We start from the raw sequence: 16,830 nt of genomic DNA, 5'->3' as shown, positions 1-16,830 counted from the left end.
AACCTGGGATCCATCAGAGAAGCTATGTTGAGGAGTTCATTTGTGACAGGGTCGCTGTATTTGCTGTTGAGGTACTGCAGAATTGTGCTTTTGATGTGTTTTGTTAAATCTGTGTCATCGTCTTGTGCTTGTAGAATGCTACTGTTAAAGAGATGGAGTACTGGTTTGAGGTATGAGACACTCACATATGCTTCACCTGACAATGCATCAGTGAACTCTTGCAAAGGAGTTACAGCTTTATTTATGGATTCCATGACATCGATGTCTTGCCATGTTGGAACAAGCTGCTGAGTTTTTTTTTTATCAGAGCCAAGGACCCGAGCTTATGGCTTTCTCCTGTTCTAAAACCTGCTCGATCATCTTTTGTCTTGAACCCCACCTGGTGGGGGTCTCTGTAATGAGCTGATGAGAAGGAAGCCCCGAGCTCAGCCTGTGCAGTTGCAAGATCTCTTCTCTTTTTCCAGCTGAAGGAAAATGCACTTACAACCTTCTTGCACACTGCAACTGCATGGTCAACTCTGTTCTCTTTCACCCCATGTTCTGTTAAAAAAAAGCAAGGAAATAGATTTGAAATAGCAGTTCATTCTTCTGTGACAGAATATTGTGAAGAGCTTTTTCCTTCCTAACTTTAGCTTATGAATCTATAAACAACAAACTCTGTAAAACTATTTTTTATGGGAACAATGATTGAAAGAAATTATACCTTTTTTATAAAAACAGTATTTATTAAATCAATTAATTTTTTTAAAAGTCAGAATATTGTGAAGAGCTTTTTCCTTCCTAACTTTAGCTTATGAATCTATAAACAAACTCTGTAAAACTATTTTTTATGGGAACAATGATTGAAAGAAATTATACCTTTTTAAATAAAAACAGTATTTATTAAATCAATTAATTTTTTTAAAAGTTGGTTAGACAAATTTGGGATAACTTGTTTTGTTGTTAGCCAGCATTATTAATGTCATCATTTTTGACAAAAGAACATTGTCCTACATATTAGATAACACACATACACACAACATTTAAGTGATTGCCAATATTATTACATAAATAAATAATGAAAATAGTTTTTAAAACAATAATAATTATAAATTCAGGTATTAATGAAATAAAAATGAATATATCTAAATAACAGTGATTTTATTGCTTGAATTATTAATTATACTTACCAATGGCATTGTGAAGACTATGTCCAAAGCACTGAAGATGGGTCCAGTCATTAACCTTCATTGCTTTGATCATGTTCGTTCCACTGTCAGTGGTCACGCACGCTTGTCAATCCTCCACAAGCTTCCAAGAAGCCAGCACATCTTTAAGCCCTTGACCAATTACTTCCCCAGTATGATTGTCAGAAAAATAACATGCCTGAAGAGAAACACTTTGCAGTTTCCATTCTGCATCAACATAATGGGCTGTGAGGCTCATGTAAGGTTGAAGAGTACGACTACTCCACAGGTCAGTCGTTGTAGAAAAAAAAGATGCCTTATCAAGCTGTTCTGCTACTTTTTCACGTGTTTCAGTGTACATCCGAGGAATAGTCTTTGAAATATTTGTGGCTTGGCAACGTGTATCTTGGATCAACAGTGCGTAGCATTTTTATAGCCCTGGCTTTTCGATGGTGTATATGGGAACCATGTCCTTAGCAATATAAAATGCCACAGCATCTGTAATTTCTTGCCATCGGGGCGCCTTTTTGTCGTATGGAGTGGCATTGGAAAATGATGCCGCTAATGACATCTGACGTTTTGCTATTTTAGGTTGCCCCGTTGCACTTGGCTTGTTTTCGTCTCTTAACTTTGAGCATTCTTGCCATTCTACTTGGTGTCTTTGTCGCAAATGTTGGAATAAATTAGTGGTGCTGCAACGGACTTTCGGCATATTTTGCATTTGACAAAAGTTTGTTCGACGTCTGACCTCTCAAAGCCGAACCATTTCCAAACCACAGAAAATCACGATACCTCGATTTAAGAAAAAAAAAAAACGCCTTAAAACGTAAATTCGAATTAATAGAAAAAAAATCGAAAGAATCGCCCAGCCCTAAGTGATGCAATTCTATTTAACCCAGTCAATATAATATAAGTACCTAGTAGTACAGACAAAACCACAAGTTGTTTTAGCCAAACCCATTTCAAACAAGGTCATCTTATTACATTGTTACCATATAGACTCAAGAATATATCCAATACACATTTTGTGTGATTTTGTGGCCGCATTTCTCCCCATCTTTTCCCACAACACATTGTTTTCTTTTCCGCTTCTATATAATTAAAGTTTTTCCAAATGTCGTTTCTTCTTATTCTCCTAAAGCCGATGCACGGCCAGCTGGCCATTGGTCCCTTTCTCTGTGTCAGACTTAACTTTGTTTGTTGTCATCTTCTAAATAATGCCGCGAGTGGGGCTTACGGAAGTGACGTCGCCTGCGTCTGCGCAGTGCGACATGAAGCAGCCCCTGAAGCGAGACACAGGAAACAGAAATACTGCAAAATAATAATAACGCGACTAAACGAGATGAAATAACGTTATAACATTCGGTTTGGTCTCATTTTGGTCAATGAAAATGAAGAGACATTTTAGCATAGTTTTTATTTTGTAAACCACATTTAGTCTCGCATAATACATTTAATTATAGTCATCGTCATATGACCAGCATTTTCAGTGCGTCTTGTTTGTCATGCGATAAAGGTTCGCTGACGATGCTATTTAGTCATAATTTTCGTTGATGAAAGCAACACTACCTGACAGCTCCAGTCACTCACCATTTTATTAACGAGGTCCATGTCACATAGACTCTCCACCAATATCCTACATGCCTCCTCTTTGCCCCAGTGCGCTGCTGCATGTAGAGGAGTCCAGCCATCATAGTCCTTAATATTTACATCATACCCTGCTTGGATTAAAAGCCTGCACAGTGAAGGAGAGAGGAATGTGAGAAACCAAAATGTTTTATAATCAGCAAATCTGGCTTTCTTGAATTTGATTGTGTAAATGAATCAAGGAGACAACATCTGAACATCTTAGTCATTCCTGAAGGATGATGTTGGCAAATTTAAAACCGTAATATTTCACCCAGTAAATCTGCCATCACAGGAAAAACATTCAGATCCGTGTCTTGTGGTTGGTGGTTGCACTAAACATCAGAGATCTTGGAGCTATCTATGGCAGCAGAGTGTTCTGGCTGGCTTCCCAGACCAGATGGACAAATGGCTGCAGTTTCTATCCTTGAGCAGTGTAGCTGTTTTAACAGGCCACAGAAGACAATGTCGGAACAAGGCAACAGCATAGACTAAGATATGCCTGCCATAAACAAAGAGCATCTTGATGCTAGACCTAAACACTGTCCTCACTGTGAACTGTACTTCTATAATGTAACCTACAGAATAGGCTTTTTAAAACAAACTAGAAATGTGTTTGTCATTTCTTTTTGCCCCCAAGAGGAAAAAGTGACTAATGCTGAACAACACTCAGACTACCTATGACATAGACCGCTGCTTACTTTAAAACCTCAACGTATCCCTTTGCAGCAGCCACATGGAGTGCCGTTCCTCCAGACTTGGTGTGCCGGATGTCTTGGACATGGCCGCTGTTGAGCCACTGCCGGGCGTCCCTCAGCATGATCCGCTCCTCCTCTTTCCGGGCCGCCTCAATATCCACCCCTGATGAGAAAGAGGAGACTGATACTGTCAGAGTGGCATCCAAGGATTATCTGCTACTTAGAAACAAGCTGCAGAACACTGAGGCACAGGCACATTAAGACTGAGTTCTACTTGTCTTAAATCTACTTCAAGATCTGTTAATGTTTAGAGTTATGAGATAAATCGTTGCATAGCTGAATGCTGCTATGATAATGCAGCAATAATTACAGTTATGACAAGCCCCTGTTACACAAGATACAACTCATGCACCTCTGTGCTATCTTTTGGTTCTACAAGGGAGAAACAGACATAACATTATTCTGGCAACCTCTCTAAACACTAGATGGAGTTGTGAGGCACCTAGTCTGCTTTGGAGAACGCTTTTGTGCCAATATTCTGTCAATCTGACAATGACATAGTGGCTGCAAATATACAGGCCTCAGCTGGGTAAGTGGGTCAATGTGTCCAAGATACAGGCTGCGTGTAGTGAAAATAGGCCTGTACTGTCTTATTGACATCTAGTTAAAACACAAGATGGTCTGAAATGCATTGCTAGAGTTAACTACATAAAACAGTGGACCCAAGAACTGCTCTGGGGTAGGAGCCACAACATCAGCTGATCTTACAGTTTTTTTTCTTCTACTCTTAAGGATACAACACAGACAACCATAGAAAGCTTTAAGGATGCCTTGAGCTTTTAAACCAATGAAAGGGGACATCTGTGTCTGCAGGTTTGGCCTAAGGACAAAGCAAATGTTACCCAGAGGTTTATCAAGGAGACCTGTTTTAAAAAACACAGTAATATTCTGGCATGTTTAAGACTGGACATGTTAAGAGGATTAGTGGCATGACATCCATGACAGTGAAACCAAATGGGAAGAGGATAAATCAGTGTCTGAGTTTACAATTGACAGGAGTTCAGGTTTCATTTCAAAGACTTCACAGTTACTCTGGGACAAACACTGGGTCATCGTCTCACATGGTATGCCCATCAAAATGTCACTTTTTCAAAGTTGCAAAGATAAAACTCTCAGCAAAACTTCGGATAAATAAAGACTTATGACATTACAATTGAAAAGGTGTTTTAACATGTGATACAGCCTTGTTTGCTGTCACCTATTCCATCAATACCTATACCACCTGAGTATTTTCAGCCATTTTCTTTCTCAGCTTTGTTTGTAGACATTAAAAGAACATGCATGTAGTGCAACTAGACAGAAATGACATTATTCAAGCATGAGCTGTCATTAATAGGTAAATCCACCCCAAGCTGACAAATATCAGAAAGCGCTGTACACCTAGACTTCATTAGGGCAGTTCAGTTGCAGCTAGACAGGGAGAGTTCTCTTGTAAAGGTTCGACTTTACAAGAGAACAGTACATCTTCTACCAAGCATTAAAAAGATAGTTGCATCCAACAGACTAAAAAAAAGGACTTACCTTCCCCTTCCCCTTACCTAACAATATATCTGCAGTGTCTCTGTCAAAGGGAAAATGAAATATCTACAAAAATCTAACCTGAAACAGGAACCAGGCTCTTCTGTGGAAAATATGCAGAGCCATAACAGGCACAAGAAACCAAATGTCTATATTTAGCTGGTGGATGCTTTCACAATGATGGATACTTTACCCAGTGAGTCGGTCAATCATAAAAAAAAAAAAAAGAAAAAGGGGGGGGGGGGGCTATAAAATTAACTGTTATTTTTTGATCTGAATGGAAAACTGTCCCTTCAGCAGCACCCAAACTGACAGGGACCAAAGGGGGTTTGAAACATTTGTGAAGTTGTCCACCTTCAGTCTGTTAGGACGGGTAACAGCTTTCATGTGGTAGCTGATGAAGAAGGAAATAAGGGCAGTAGGGCTGGCAAGTCACTAAACCCAATCAAGGTCAAAGAGAGGATCTAAAGGTTGTCCCTGCCAAAGAGCAAGCCATGGTCAGTCCAGTTTAACCTGGTGACTGATATCTCAATGAGAGGAGAAAAATCTAATTACAGACATACAGAAGCACAATCCCACAATTAACCATAAACAGTCCATGCAAAGCACTCCTAATGAAATGTAGGCAGCATTATAAAAAAAAAAGCTTGAGAGGCTGATGGCTGCAGAAGGCTGTTGATACAACACACAGGACAACCATTAAATTCAGCCAAGCAAGTAGACATGGAAGTGGAAACCTTAAACATTCTGCTACACACCAGAGTATGGACCAGCCAGAAGACACAGGGACGCCAAAAGTCGCCGCTTTGTATTTAAGCATATAAGGCTACAGACAAGTATATAGTGGATGACATCAAACTGTTGATATCTTAAAAGAAAACAAACATTAACTCTGATGAGAAGTGCTGGAGGTGAAGTGAGGTAACAGTAGAAGGCAGAATGTCTGGCAGCACTGCAGTTTCTCCAGCACGCTCTGTGCGCCTGGTGCCCCCTGATAGTGTGCTCACTGGAGATTTCATACAAAGCAAAAATATATAAAAATTAGTGATGCACCGAAATGAAAATTCTGGGCCGAAACCGAAAATTTTGGATGCACTTGGCCAAAAACCGAAACGAAACAGAACGACAGAAAACGGCTGGTCGTCTAAGGCAATGAATTCCATTACTTTCTCAGTAATGCCACATGCTTTGGGATCATCATCTGCAAATTTCTTAGTCTTTTCAAAGAATGTGGCGACCGAGGGTATTTGTGATGTAGTTGGGGCACTTTTAACCAATGTTGTTTTGTGGTACTCCTTATATTCAGTTGGATGTTGTGTTTTCAGGTGGTGTATCAAACATGTCAAAAAGTTCTTTGGCGCCGTACCTCCTCTTGATATTTTCGCAGAACAAATGTTGCATATTGCAACTTTGGTGTCCTCACCTGAAACTTCAAAATGCTTCCATACCCCTGACATGCTTTGTCATTGATGGGGAGACGCGTGATATAACAGCTCCAGCGTGAGTGAAACGTAACCTGTGCTGCGCGAGGATGGACGGGGCGGGGCATTTTCGGCGTGCCTTTTCAGCGTGTTTTTTTTTTAATTCCGGCCCGAAATAAAATTGGCCTTTTCGGCCGAAAATTTTCGGTGGCCGAACGATCGGTGCACCCCTAATAAAAATAAATTGCAATCGTAACTGGCCAAATATTCAGTGTTAGAAATCTACGGACGCCCAGTTTTCTACTTCTATAAAGAAATGTGATGCATGCAATTTGATGGTTATTTCATCGATTAACCTTCTGTGCTAGAGCTGAAAAGAAATCTAGATATTCAGAGTTAATACCCAGAAAGGCAGCCTGGCACCATCCTCCCCATTTCAGCAGAGATGTGGTGTGCTCCAGCTCAAAGCTGACCGGGACATTGTGCAATCTTTGAGTGGCATCCTCCTCTGACCTCTGAGGTTTGGGGAATGTTATGAGGAACAATTAATTAATGATTGTTTAATAATGAATCACAGGTATAAATTGTTAAGATTTGGGTTGGCCTGTTTCTTTTAAAACAGATACCACTTGGTTCCCTGATAGACTAGTGGTTAGGGCGCAGCACTCCCACCACTGCAGCCCAGGGTTGGGTCAGGAAGGGCATCCGACGTAAAACACATGGCAAATGTCACACTGACGATTCACTGTGGCAAACCCTAACGGGAAAAAGCCGCAAGTGACATTCATTCACCACTACTAGGGAAATGGTGAGCGGTGGTTAGCAATATGCTATGAGGTTATAGCAAGCTTTGTAAACCAGTATCATAAACATTGTTGTCTCAAAGCAGATCGTCACACTTGAACGCTAACATTGCTGCTCGCTTGTTGACCAACACACAGAAACGTGAACACGTATCCCCAATCGTGGCCTCTCTTCATCGGCTTCCTCTTCGTTTTAGGTTTTATTTTTAAGATTTTGTTATTTGTTTTTAAAGCTTTGCATGATTTGGCTCCATTATATATTTCTGAGCCATGTAGATCTCTTGGATCATCTAGTAGGTTCCCAGATCCAGACTTGCTTGAGATTCCCTCCGCCTCAGATCTGACAGCCTTTAGCTCACTTTTGAAAACATATTTATTTAGGCAGGTGTTTATCCATCAGGAATCAGCAATTCAGAGCTGACAAGTTTGGTTGGGTGCACATCTTGCTAGTGCTACATAATACAGCCAAGGAGCGTAACATGCAAACAGCAGCCTGGGTGTAATTATCACTGGATGACGACAAGTGCTTTCAAACACTTGGATCTTTACTTAACTGGGATTGTCAGAGAGGCACAATGCCTTTTTCCTAATGCTGCTCATGATACTAAACCATTTTCATTACTGCAAGACACAAAAATCAACGTAGGCCAGTGTTTTAAGAGATTACATATTACAGAGCGTTGAATCCGTCCACCCTGTGAACAAGGTCATACAAGTTTCTATATGAAACTTATGACTTTCATCATCTCAAGAATGCCCTGGCCAAAAATAGTAAGAGCCTACTTTTCAGTTTTGAATCATCAGAAGAGCCCCCAAAACAGCTGGATCACTTTAATGCATTATGTAAGTTTTCCTCAAGCAACATAGTGAAAAACAACAGGTGACTGGCACTCTGAGGATTCAGATCATATTTGGTAACTTACTCAAACATGCATGAGATACACAAAAGGCCCCTACCAGCTGTTCTGCCTTTAACATGCTTATCACATAAAGGTTGTTTCCAAATATATGATTAAGAAGGATTACCTGAAACATAACCATGTAATTAAAGCTTCAAATATTGGTATCAACCAAAAATCCCAGTATCTGTCCATCTCCTCTTCTTCTCGCTCTGAGGTGAAAAGTACATTTACTCAAATACTGTACTTAGGAATATTTGAGGTATCTATACCTTAACTGTTCATTTTATGCTACTTCAAATAAGTATATTTGTTCTGAAATATAGTAAAATCATACTCACATTTATTTGATCATTTTAGTTACTAGTTACTTTTCAGAATGAGATTAAGCAAACAAAATACAGTATAATCAGACTCTCTTGATCCCTGGTGGAAAATTTCCAGCAGTATGTAAAGTACTTAAAATACAAGCATACAAGGTAGTTACAATTAGCTCTGCCTTCACTAGCTGCAACTTTAAATGTGTTCACAATAATGCATGAGTAACTATAATCCAATAATATAACATGCATTAAGATGAACTGTGCCATTCTGAGTACGTTCACCTTTGGTACTGCAAGTATATTTTGATGGCAATAGCTTTATTTGAGTAACATTTTGAATGCAGGACTATCACTTGTAACAATGCTTTTACACTGTAGAATTACTATTTTTCCTTAGTAAACAAACAATCCAAGTACTTCCACCACTGTCCTTCACATTACATAATCTGCTGGCCGAAACAACGTTGGTTATATTATCAATTGCTACATTCCCTTCAGACAATGCAGTACAGTGTTATAAAGACATTTCTCAGTGGTGAGGTAAAGATCCTGAGGACCTAGTAGTACAATGTGTGCCCAGGGCTAGAGTTCAAAACGTTTGCAGTACTGTACCTTGTCGGTTGATCTCATTCTGCAGGAGTTCCTCCATTGCCTCCTCTTCAGCAATGTCCAGAGGTGTCTCACCCTCACTGTTCACAACTCCTACATTAGCACCCTGACTAATGAGATACCTGCAACAAAAAACATGCACAAGAGAGGTTAGTCTAGTGGTGGTGGGATGTTTTTGAAATTCTTTTCCAGAGCGAAACTGATTCTCAAATCTTCAGGTGAGTTTTGCACTTTAAAGTCTTAATAACCTCCGACAGGATGAAAAAGGAAAGGAGGTAAAAACAAGTGTTACTTGAAGGATGGGAGCTGTGTAATGCTGCTTTTGGTTCACTGTCAATACTGGGTAACACTGTGCCACAGTCTGCTTCTCCTGTTTGTCATATCTTCCCAAAACCTATGTCAAATCATAGAAATTCAGATACATTAATTATAATTATTAAAGTATCTAAGCATATATCCCATTTCAAAACTGCTACCATCTTATAGGTTACTTATAATGCATGAAATGCTTATACTGAGGTTTCGGCATCCACTATGAGGATGAAGAACCGTGGTACAGGTTCAAATCAGCAAGAGGCTAATGACGCAAAACACAATGTGTGCAGAGGGTCTTCCTAAACACAGTGAACATGCCACGCCACTCAGCTCTTCAAGATTTCAACATCTTCTGCAACTTCTTTTACCTATTGCCCAAACCAATACATCTGTAATAACTTAAGCTAATAATGACCAATATACTGGCCCAGTTGACTCATCAGCATTTTTATACTGTGAAGAACAGAATCTGACAAAAATCTTCCCCTAATGGCTAAGCCTGTTAAAACCCTGTGGGTATTCAGTAAATAAAACAAGAACACTGAAGATGACAGTGACGTTTGTATTGGCCTTCATGTAATACAGATTGTGACTTATTCCTTTAAGGATAGAATTTGACAGAATAATGATTTAAGCAAAGCATTGCCTTAGATGAGAGCTTTATTTTGTAGAAGACTAAGCTGAATGAATCACAACTCTGGACAGACATCTGAAAGCATGAAAAATCTAGTTACACCATAAAATCTTCTATAAAGAATATCAGACAGGCAAAACACGCATGTAACACTGTTTCCATGACTACTGAGTGATTTAACCCTTTACATCTTTGTCTCAACCAGCAGTAATTCACGACTTTTAACCATTTAACATCTCATCTTCAGCTGCGGTGAGACTCGTTAGACCAACACACCACTCAGCAGTGCTCATGGCTTCTCCCCAGCTCACTGACTGCAGTTACATTTCAAATCTTGCATCTTCTATTCTTCCTACTTTGGGCCAGCTCTGCTAGGTTCTGACTTTGTGGGCCGACTCCCACCCTACCATTAGCTGTGATGACACCAGGGGCTTAGAGATACAGTCCTCCTTTGTAGTGGCCATTACAAGGAATGAAGATACTGTGAATAAAATGGCAGTGCTGAGAGCTCACCACCCACACCAGGCTTCAGAGTTTCTCTCTATGACATGGTGTCTCCATTACTCACCCATATCAAGCCAGCCACTTGACCTTTTCATTCATTATGCGAGATTGTTTTCTGCAATGCTAGCCAGGCACTGATGCCGTTTTGAAACTACTAAACAAGCTGCCGCAGTCTGAGAAGTTAAAATCACTTTGGAAAATAGTGTGGATGTGTAATTGAAGAATTTGCTCATATTGTAGTTCAATAGTGCCAATCAAATTTCAACTTGAATACCGAACAGAAATATGCCTGACAATTAGCTGGAAGAGCCAGGGTCTGTCAGAGATTTCTTCCGTTAAAGGGAGTTTTTCCTCCCCACTGCTGCCAAGTGGCATTTGTTTGGTTTTTCCTCAACAACAACAACAACAACAACAACAACATCTAGACCTTATTTTGTAAAGTGCCCTGAGATGGCTTTTGTTGTGATATGGCGCTATACAAATAAAAGTGAATTGAACATAAACATCTTTCTTTGGCCAGTTGTCCTGTTACTTTTTGGAAAAAACATCAGTAGTGGGTATAACAGCAGCTGTCCCTGGTAGGCTAGTGGTTAAGACGCAGCGCTGTGGCCGCTGCAGACCGGGTTCGAGTCAGGGTTGCGTCAGGAAGGGCATCCAGCATAAAACACGTGCCAAATGTCAACATGCGAGTCATCAGTGTGACGATTCGCTGTGGCGACCCCTAAACGAGAAAAGCCAAAAGTGACTTTCTTCATCAGTAGTGGGTATAACCCTGTAGCTAGGCAAGAAAGACAAAGCAGGTCACAGCACACTCCCAGTATGCTGCACAATGAGTACAACCAAGTTCCTTCAGCCCATTTAAATACCCTCTGATACCATCTGTGTTGTGTTCTATGCCCTTTGAGCAGTCTTCTTACCTGAAAAGAACTAAGGACCCAGATAAATAAATACACACTAGGGTGCAACTCTAGAGCTTGATTCCAGATACAGTAGTTGACCTTGATCTCTCCATATTTGGTTACATCAGCGTAACAATGTGTGTCTGAGCCATCAGGTGGGTTTCTGCTACTGCTAAATGTGATGAGATTCTATGCACTACCGAAAACGATGGCATGTTGATTTTGCAATGACAGCTGAAATAGAACCATGGACATTTCATAGAGGAAACATGCCATTTCGCAGTTGTTAAAAATAATATTAGAAACACTGTTCATTTCAAGATAATAAAAAGCTAAAAAATTATAAATACAATCAACCACAGGAAGAGAATGAGCTGTGCTCTGATACATGCTTTTATGTTCAATTTTAAACTTTCAGAGATACCAGAATCCGTTTTATTGAGCTAGAGGAAAGGCAATGCATTTAGCCCTACATAGTGGGCATCAATCTTACTATCAGCAATATAAAGACAGAGGTCACTAATGGGGTACTCAGAGAAGTGGAGGGACAGTGCAGATCTCAGCTGGCCCAGTGCCCAACTGTCACTTTGTGCTTCATTTAATTGAACTGTATAGCAACAGCTGGGCCTTCATGCAACCTTACAGACCTATTAAGATATTTTCACACAAGCATGGGACACTAAAGAATTAAGAGGGCTGTAGTTACAGAAATGTTTCTTAGAATCAACTCCATGAAACAAAAAACAGGATGTAAGGATGAGTTTGCAGAAATCAAACCTGATGAAATAAACGTTGCTGCTTATTAGAAACTGAATAAACCGTTTTGAAAACAGGCCTCTCGGCACTTACTCTGCTATATCCAAGTATCCGCAGGAGGCTGCAGCGTGGAGGGGGATCCAGCCCTCATTGTCAGGCTGGTTGATGCTGGCTCCATGCTCCACCAGGAAAGTCACCATGTCAACATTATCATCTATGCATGCCTGAAAAAGAGGGAGAGAGAGAAGGGGAGTACGGCCACTATCAAAAGAAAGGTATATGACCTGCCCTGTGTGTCTGTGTATTCATCTGTTGGTGCATGCATGTCCATGCACATATCCATGAAAGCTTACGTCAGTGGGATGGCCTGTGCTATAGTTACAGCTTGCCTGGGAATTTGGCAGCCGTTACACTCAAAAAAAGCATGGACATAGCCGAGGTGCTTCAATTGCCATACAGCATAGTACTGCTACTGGAAGGATAAAGGTAGCGTCTATATGCTGCTACTTTATGCATAACATTGGAGAATTTAACTAAAAACACATCCACAGTCTACTATTCAGTCAACGCTGCACATTAGCCAAATATTTTCTTAAGTGTGACAAATGAAACCACTGACATTACCACCAACATACACACCATGTATTCTCCTCTTACACTGAGCAGTTAATGAATTGCTCAATTAAATCCACATCTGTGGTCAAGTGAAGTAAAGCTTTACAGCTGTATTTGCCAGCACTTTTTGTCCTCTTCACTTAATCAGTCTTATCCATTAGCATCTATGCCATTCGCTGGTGATGGGGACAGGCTACACATCTAAAGTCAGTCTCTTGGTCAGGGAAAGGACTATTTTTGGGCTGGTGCTGCTGCTGCCAACGGCTTACAGCACAAGACCATGGATACAGGCTCCCTTGATGCTATTTCAGACAGAACAGATTAAGGTGGCTTTGTTACAAAACTACTAGGGATTCAGAATAGCTGGTGTATGCCGAGCACGCACCGGGAAGCTGTGTGTGCCGTTTTCCTATTAGAAGAGTGTGCACTATTTAGCCCCTTTTCCAATACTTGGTACCGGCTCGGCTCTACTTTTTTGTGCTTTCATTAGTCAAATGTTGGAAAAAGTACCTGGTACTATTTTTGGTATCACCTCCGTCAAGGTTCTAAGCGAGTAGAGGCGACACCAAATGGTGGTATGTAAACACTGCAGGATAGCGATTGGTCAGAGAAAACACAACTTACCCTTTTGCAACACCTTTTAGCAACTAGTCGTCTTGTTGTCTGAACTCCAAAAGTACTATTTGCCAAACTCTCCTGTTTGCTTCAGCAGTCTTTTGTCTTGCTTCCAAAACTATATTTTTCTTTGCTGTGACAAACATCCACAAACTGAGAATCAAGAACAGCATACCTTCGATGTCCCCCATTGTTAGAGTCGGTTACTGATGACATCATGGCAGCGTAATGCGGCATCGCTGTGAGTCAAACCTCCAGTGCAGAATACTAAACCATATATGACTGATACCACAATGAAAATTAAAGTGATACCCACAAAATGTAAACATATATAGCATACAGTAGGTGCTTAAGATTCAACCATGACACTGCAACTCTCCATTTATTCAATTCTTGCCAGGAACAGCTGCTGCACTGCCAATCTCTCTCCAGTCTGCTTTTGACAATATTGTGCCAAGAACCTGAACCACTGAAGTTTTTGTCACGACTCCAAGCCTACCTGTACACAGTACTGCCAACCACTAAGCCATTGCTGTTCTGCAGACAAACATGATTATCAAATAAGTTCGAGTAACAAGCATTCATCCAAAAAGCCACAAACTTCTCAGAGAAGCCTTGTGTCCAGTTGAGCATAATCATGTAAATTATTTGTAGGATGTTGCATGAACAAATATAAAACATATTTATAATTTATATTCTGACAGGGCAACAGCAGCTTTACTTTGTCACGTGCCTGACAGGAGGAGGTCATATTACTGCTCAAGATACAAAATAACAAGACCAGGAAGAAGCAGCAGTGAAGAGCCTTCAGTCCACTTCTCATTCAGGAGTGACACAGGCCCTGAGGCTAGGAGGATAGACTACCTCACATCAAAGACAAAAGGTCACCTGCAGGCACGGGTCCGAAACAGAATCCTCAAGTGGTAGGAAAGAAAAAAAAAAAAACTCTCTTCTCTGGTGCATCTGCGACTATCTAGCACCCTTGACAAAATGCTCAATAGTTAAAATAGGACTATAACACATCCACTAACATTCTACTAAATCCACAATTACCACTTAGCTATCTTAAAACAAAGCTTTGCCCCCTAACCGCCACCCTATCACTGAACACTAAGCCTGGACTGTCTCGCTCTCTCTCCTGTGGTTGCTATGACAACAAAAGCATTGACAAGGGAAACAGATACACATGAACACACAGTGGCCTCACGTTCAGGGCACACGACTATCTGGCTGGAATCCTTGTCCAAATTTGGGCCCTTTACAGAGCCGTACATGGCCAGAGATGAAGAGCGCCTGCAAAGGCTTCACTGGGCTTATCTGACAGTGTGTGTGTGTTTGTGTATGATGTGGCCTGGTTGCATGCGGGTGCTCAGTCACTTTGACAGTGTCTTCAGGTGCAGATGAACTTTTTAAAACAGAGATCTAACTTTGTTACAGTAGAGACAGCAGAACAAGATATGGTTAATAATGCTGCAGTCTGCATCTCTCATCACAGCTGTCACCCTGATGGTGTGTCAGTTGGACACCATCAACATGTGCAAACACATGACAACTAGTGGTCCCATCCAAGCCCACAGCGTAGTGAAGTCAAAGGCAGATCTGTGGGTCACATCTTTAAAATCATGCATCCAGGCTCTAAAGACCTCTAAACAGAAACAGCCAAAATGCTTCATTTAAATGAGGTGCAATAGAAATCTTTATATAGAGCTTCATTTCTCATCGTCATACCTGTAATTATTGGTATTTTCCCCCACTGAGGCTGGGAGCTAATTTTTCACAAGCAAACACATTCTTTGGTCACATGTGTCACTATGTTGCCGTGTCTATCCTCCGCAGATTCATTATAATGCAGTCCAATTGTCGTGGGATTCAAAATAAAGAAACTGGTACAAGTGAGCCCTAACTGAGCTCAATTCACTTGAGCAACCTGAATTGGAAACAAGGGCAATAAGTGAAAGCAAGCAATACGAGTAGCTGTGAATATGTGGTTTCATGTTTTTAGTACACTGTGTTTTGAATAGTCGGTCAAATAAAGTAAGCTATCTGGAAACATGTCCTTTGGCTTTAGGAAACTGTGTGAGACTGTTTCACATTCTATAAGACCAGCTGATTAATTTATTAATCACAAACATAATGGACAGTTATGTCTATAGTTCATACAAATTTCCGTTGGAGTGAAAATTGTGCGCTAGGCTGTTATCTTTCTGCAACACTGTCTTCCTGTTTTGCTTTTTGGATCAAAATACAGATTGACAGCTTACTTCATCTCAGTATGCATGTTAGCTGTCAGCACTTATTTTCATTGTGGTGGCGTGTCAGCTTTAAACAGAAGATATACCGGTAATAAGTTGACCTTTGCTGTTCTCCCAGATCCGTTTCCTGCATCAAGGACCTTTCACGCGCGGTGCATCGCTGCATTTGTGACAGCTTCTCCTCTACATCATCATCTAAAAACCTCCTCACTCATTGCCCACGTGCATGTATAACATTTTACATTTTTTTTCCAAGGTCTTCTCATTCTCCAAAAATGAAAACAGGCCCCTTAAAGCAAATGCAGTGCTGGCTGTGATCTCCCTCAGTGTATCACCTGCCTTCCTCTACTGGCTCCTCCCAGCAGCTCCCTTTGCTGAAGCCCAACAAAGGTAATCCCTTAATGGCTGTGGGCTGTCCATCCTGCATCAAGAGCACGCACATCAAGAGCACGCACAGTGTAGTAGTCAGACAGACAGCAGAAAGAAGGAGAGTCAAGAGAAAGTACAATTGTATCCCCTCTTATTTCTAGAGCATAACAGTATCTGGAAGCCTGTAGCACACCTTTGCAACACTGTCCTCAACCAATAAACAGCAATGTACAGAAAGCAATGTAAAAGGGGCACAGCCTTCAGCAAACCCATGCTTCACTAACATTCACCCCCATGGTTTCGAGAAATCTACAGGGCAAATTATTTGATTTATGACACCAGTAAAATAGAGTAGAGGAGAGTGATTTGACTATTATATTAGTTCAAAGTGTTTGTCATATGCACAGTTAGGAAACGTGTTTCCTTGTACAATGAAATTCTTACTTTGGTGTCCACATGAATGCCACAAAATACAAGTGAATATAAAGTAGATAAATAACACATCATCTAAAGCACTTTAAGCAGCAACAAACACTGTGGACATAATCATGTCTCACACATCACAGCAGCTCCCAAGTGATGTATAGGAGCGGTGCTGTGCTGGCAGTGAACCATTCAGACATGCTGTGACTCACTCTCAAGAAAGCATGCTGCCATTTAAACTTGTTTGGCCAGTGTGCCTGAGTAGGGGAGAAGAGGAGGCCTTGTCAAGCAAGCAAACAATGAAATGGATGGCACTACACAGGGA

The 16,830-nt window shown here is 40.8% G+C and overlaps 1 protein-coding gene across 5 annotated transcripts in view; it reads right to left on the bottom strand.

Moving 5' to 3' along the window:
* ppp1r12a (protein phosphatase 1, regulatory subunit 12A) overlaps positions 1-16,830 on the bottom strand; it is a 53,845-nt gene that overhangs the window by 22,932 nt on the left and 14,083 nt on the right. For all 5 annotated transcript variants that reach the window (XM_020613637.1, XM_020613640.1, XM_020613638.1 and 2 more), the window contains exons 2-5: positions 12,325-12,455; positions 9,127-9,245; positions 3,494-3,653; positions 2,757-2,901 (exon numbers count right to left, since the gene is read on the bottom strand). In XM_020613637.1, coding sequence (XP_020469293.1) covers positions 2,757-2,901; positions 3,494-3,653; positions 9,127-9,245; positions 12,325-12,455 — 555 coding nt within the window. The remainder of the gene's footprint in view (positions 1-2,756; positions 2,902-3,493; positions 3,654-9,126; positions 9,246-12,324; positions 12,456-16,830) is intronic.

The sequence above is a fragment of the Monopterus albus genome, unplaced genomic scaffold, assembly GCF_001952655.1.
Source record: "Monopterus albus unplaced genomic scaffold, M_albus_1.0 scaffold136.1, whole genome shotgun sequence".
Lineage (NCBI taxonomy): Eukaryota > Metazoa > Chordata > Actinopteri > Synbranchiformes > Synbranchidae > Monopterus > Monopterus albus.
Note: the sequence above shows the minus strand (reverse complement) of the source record. Positions and strands in the feature narration are given on the sequence as shown.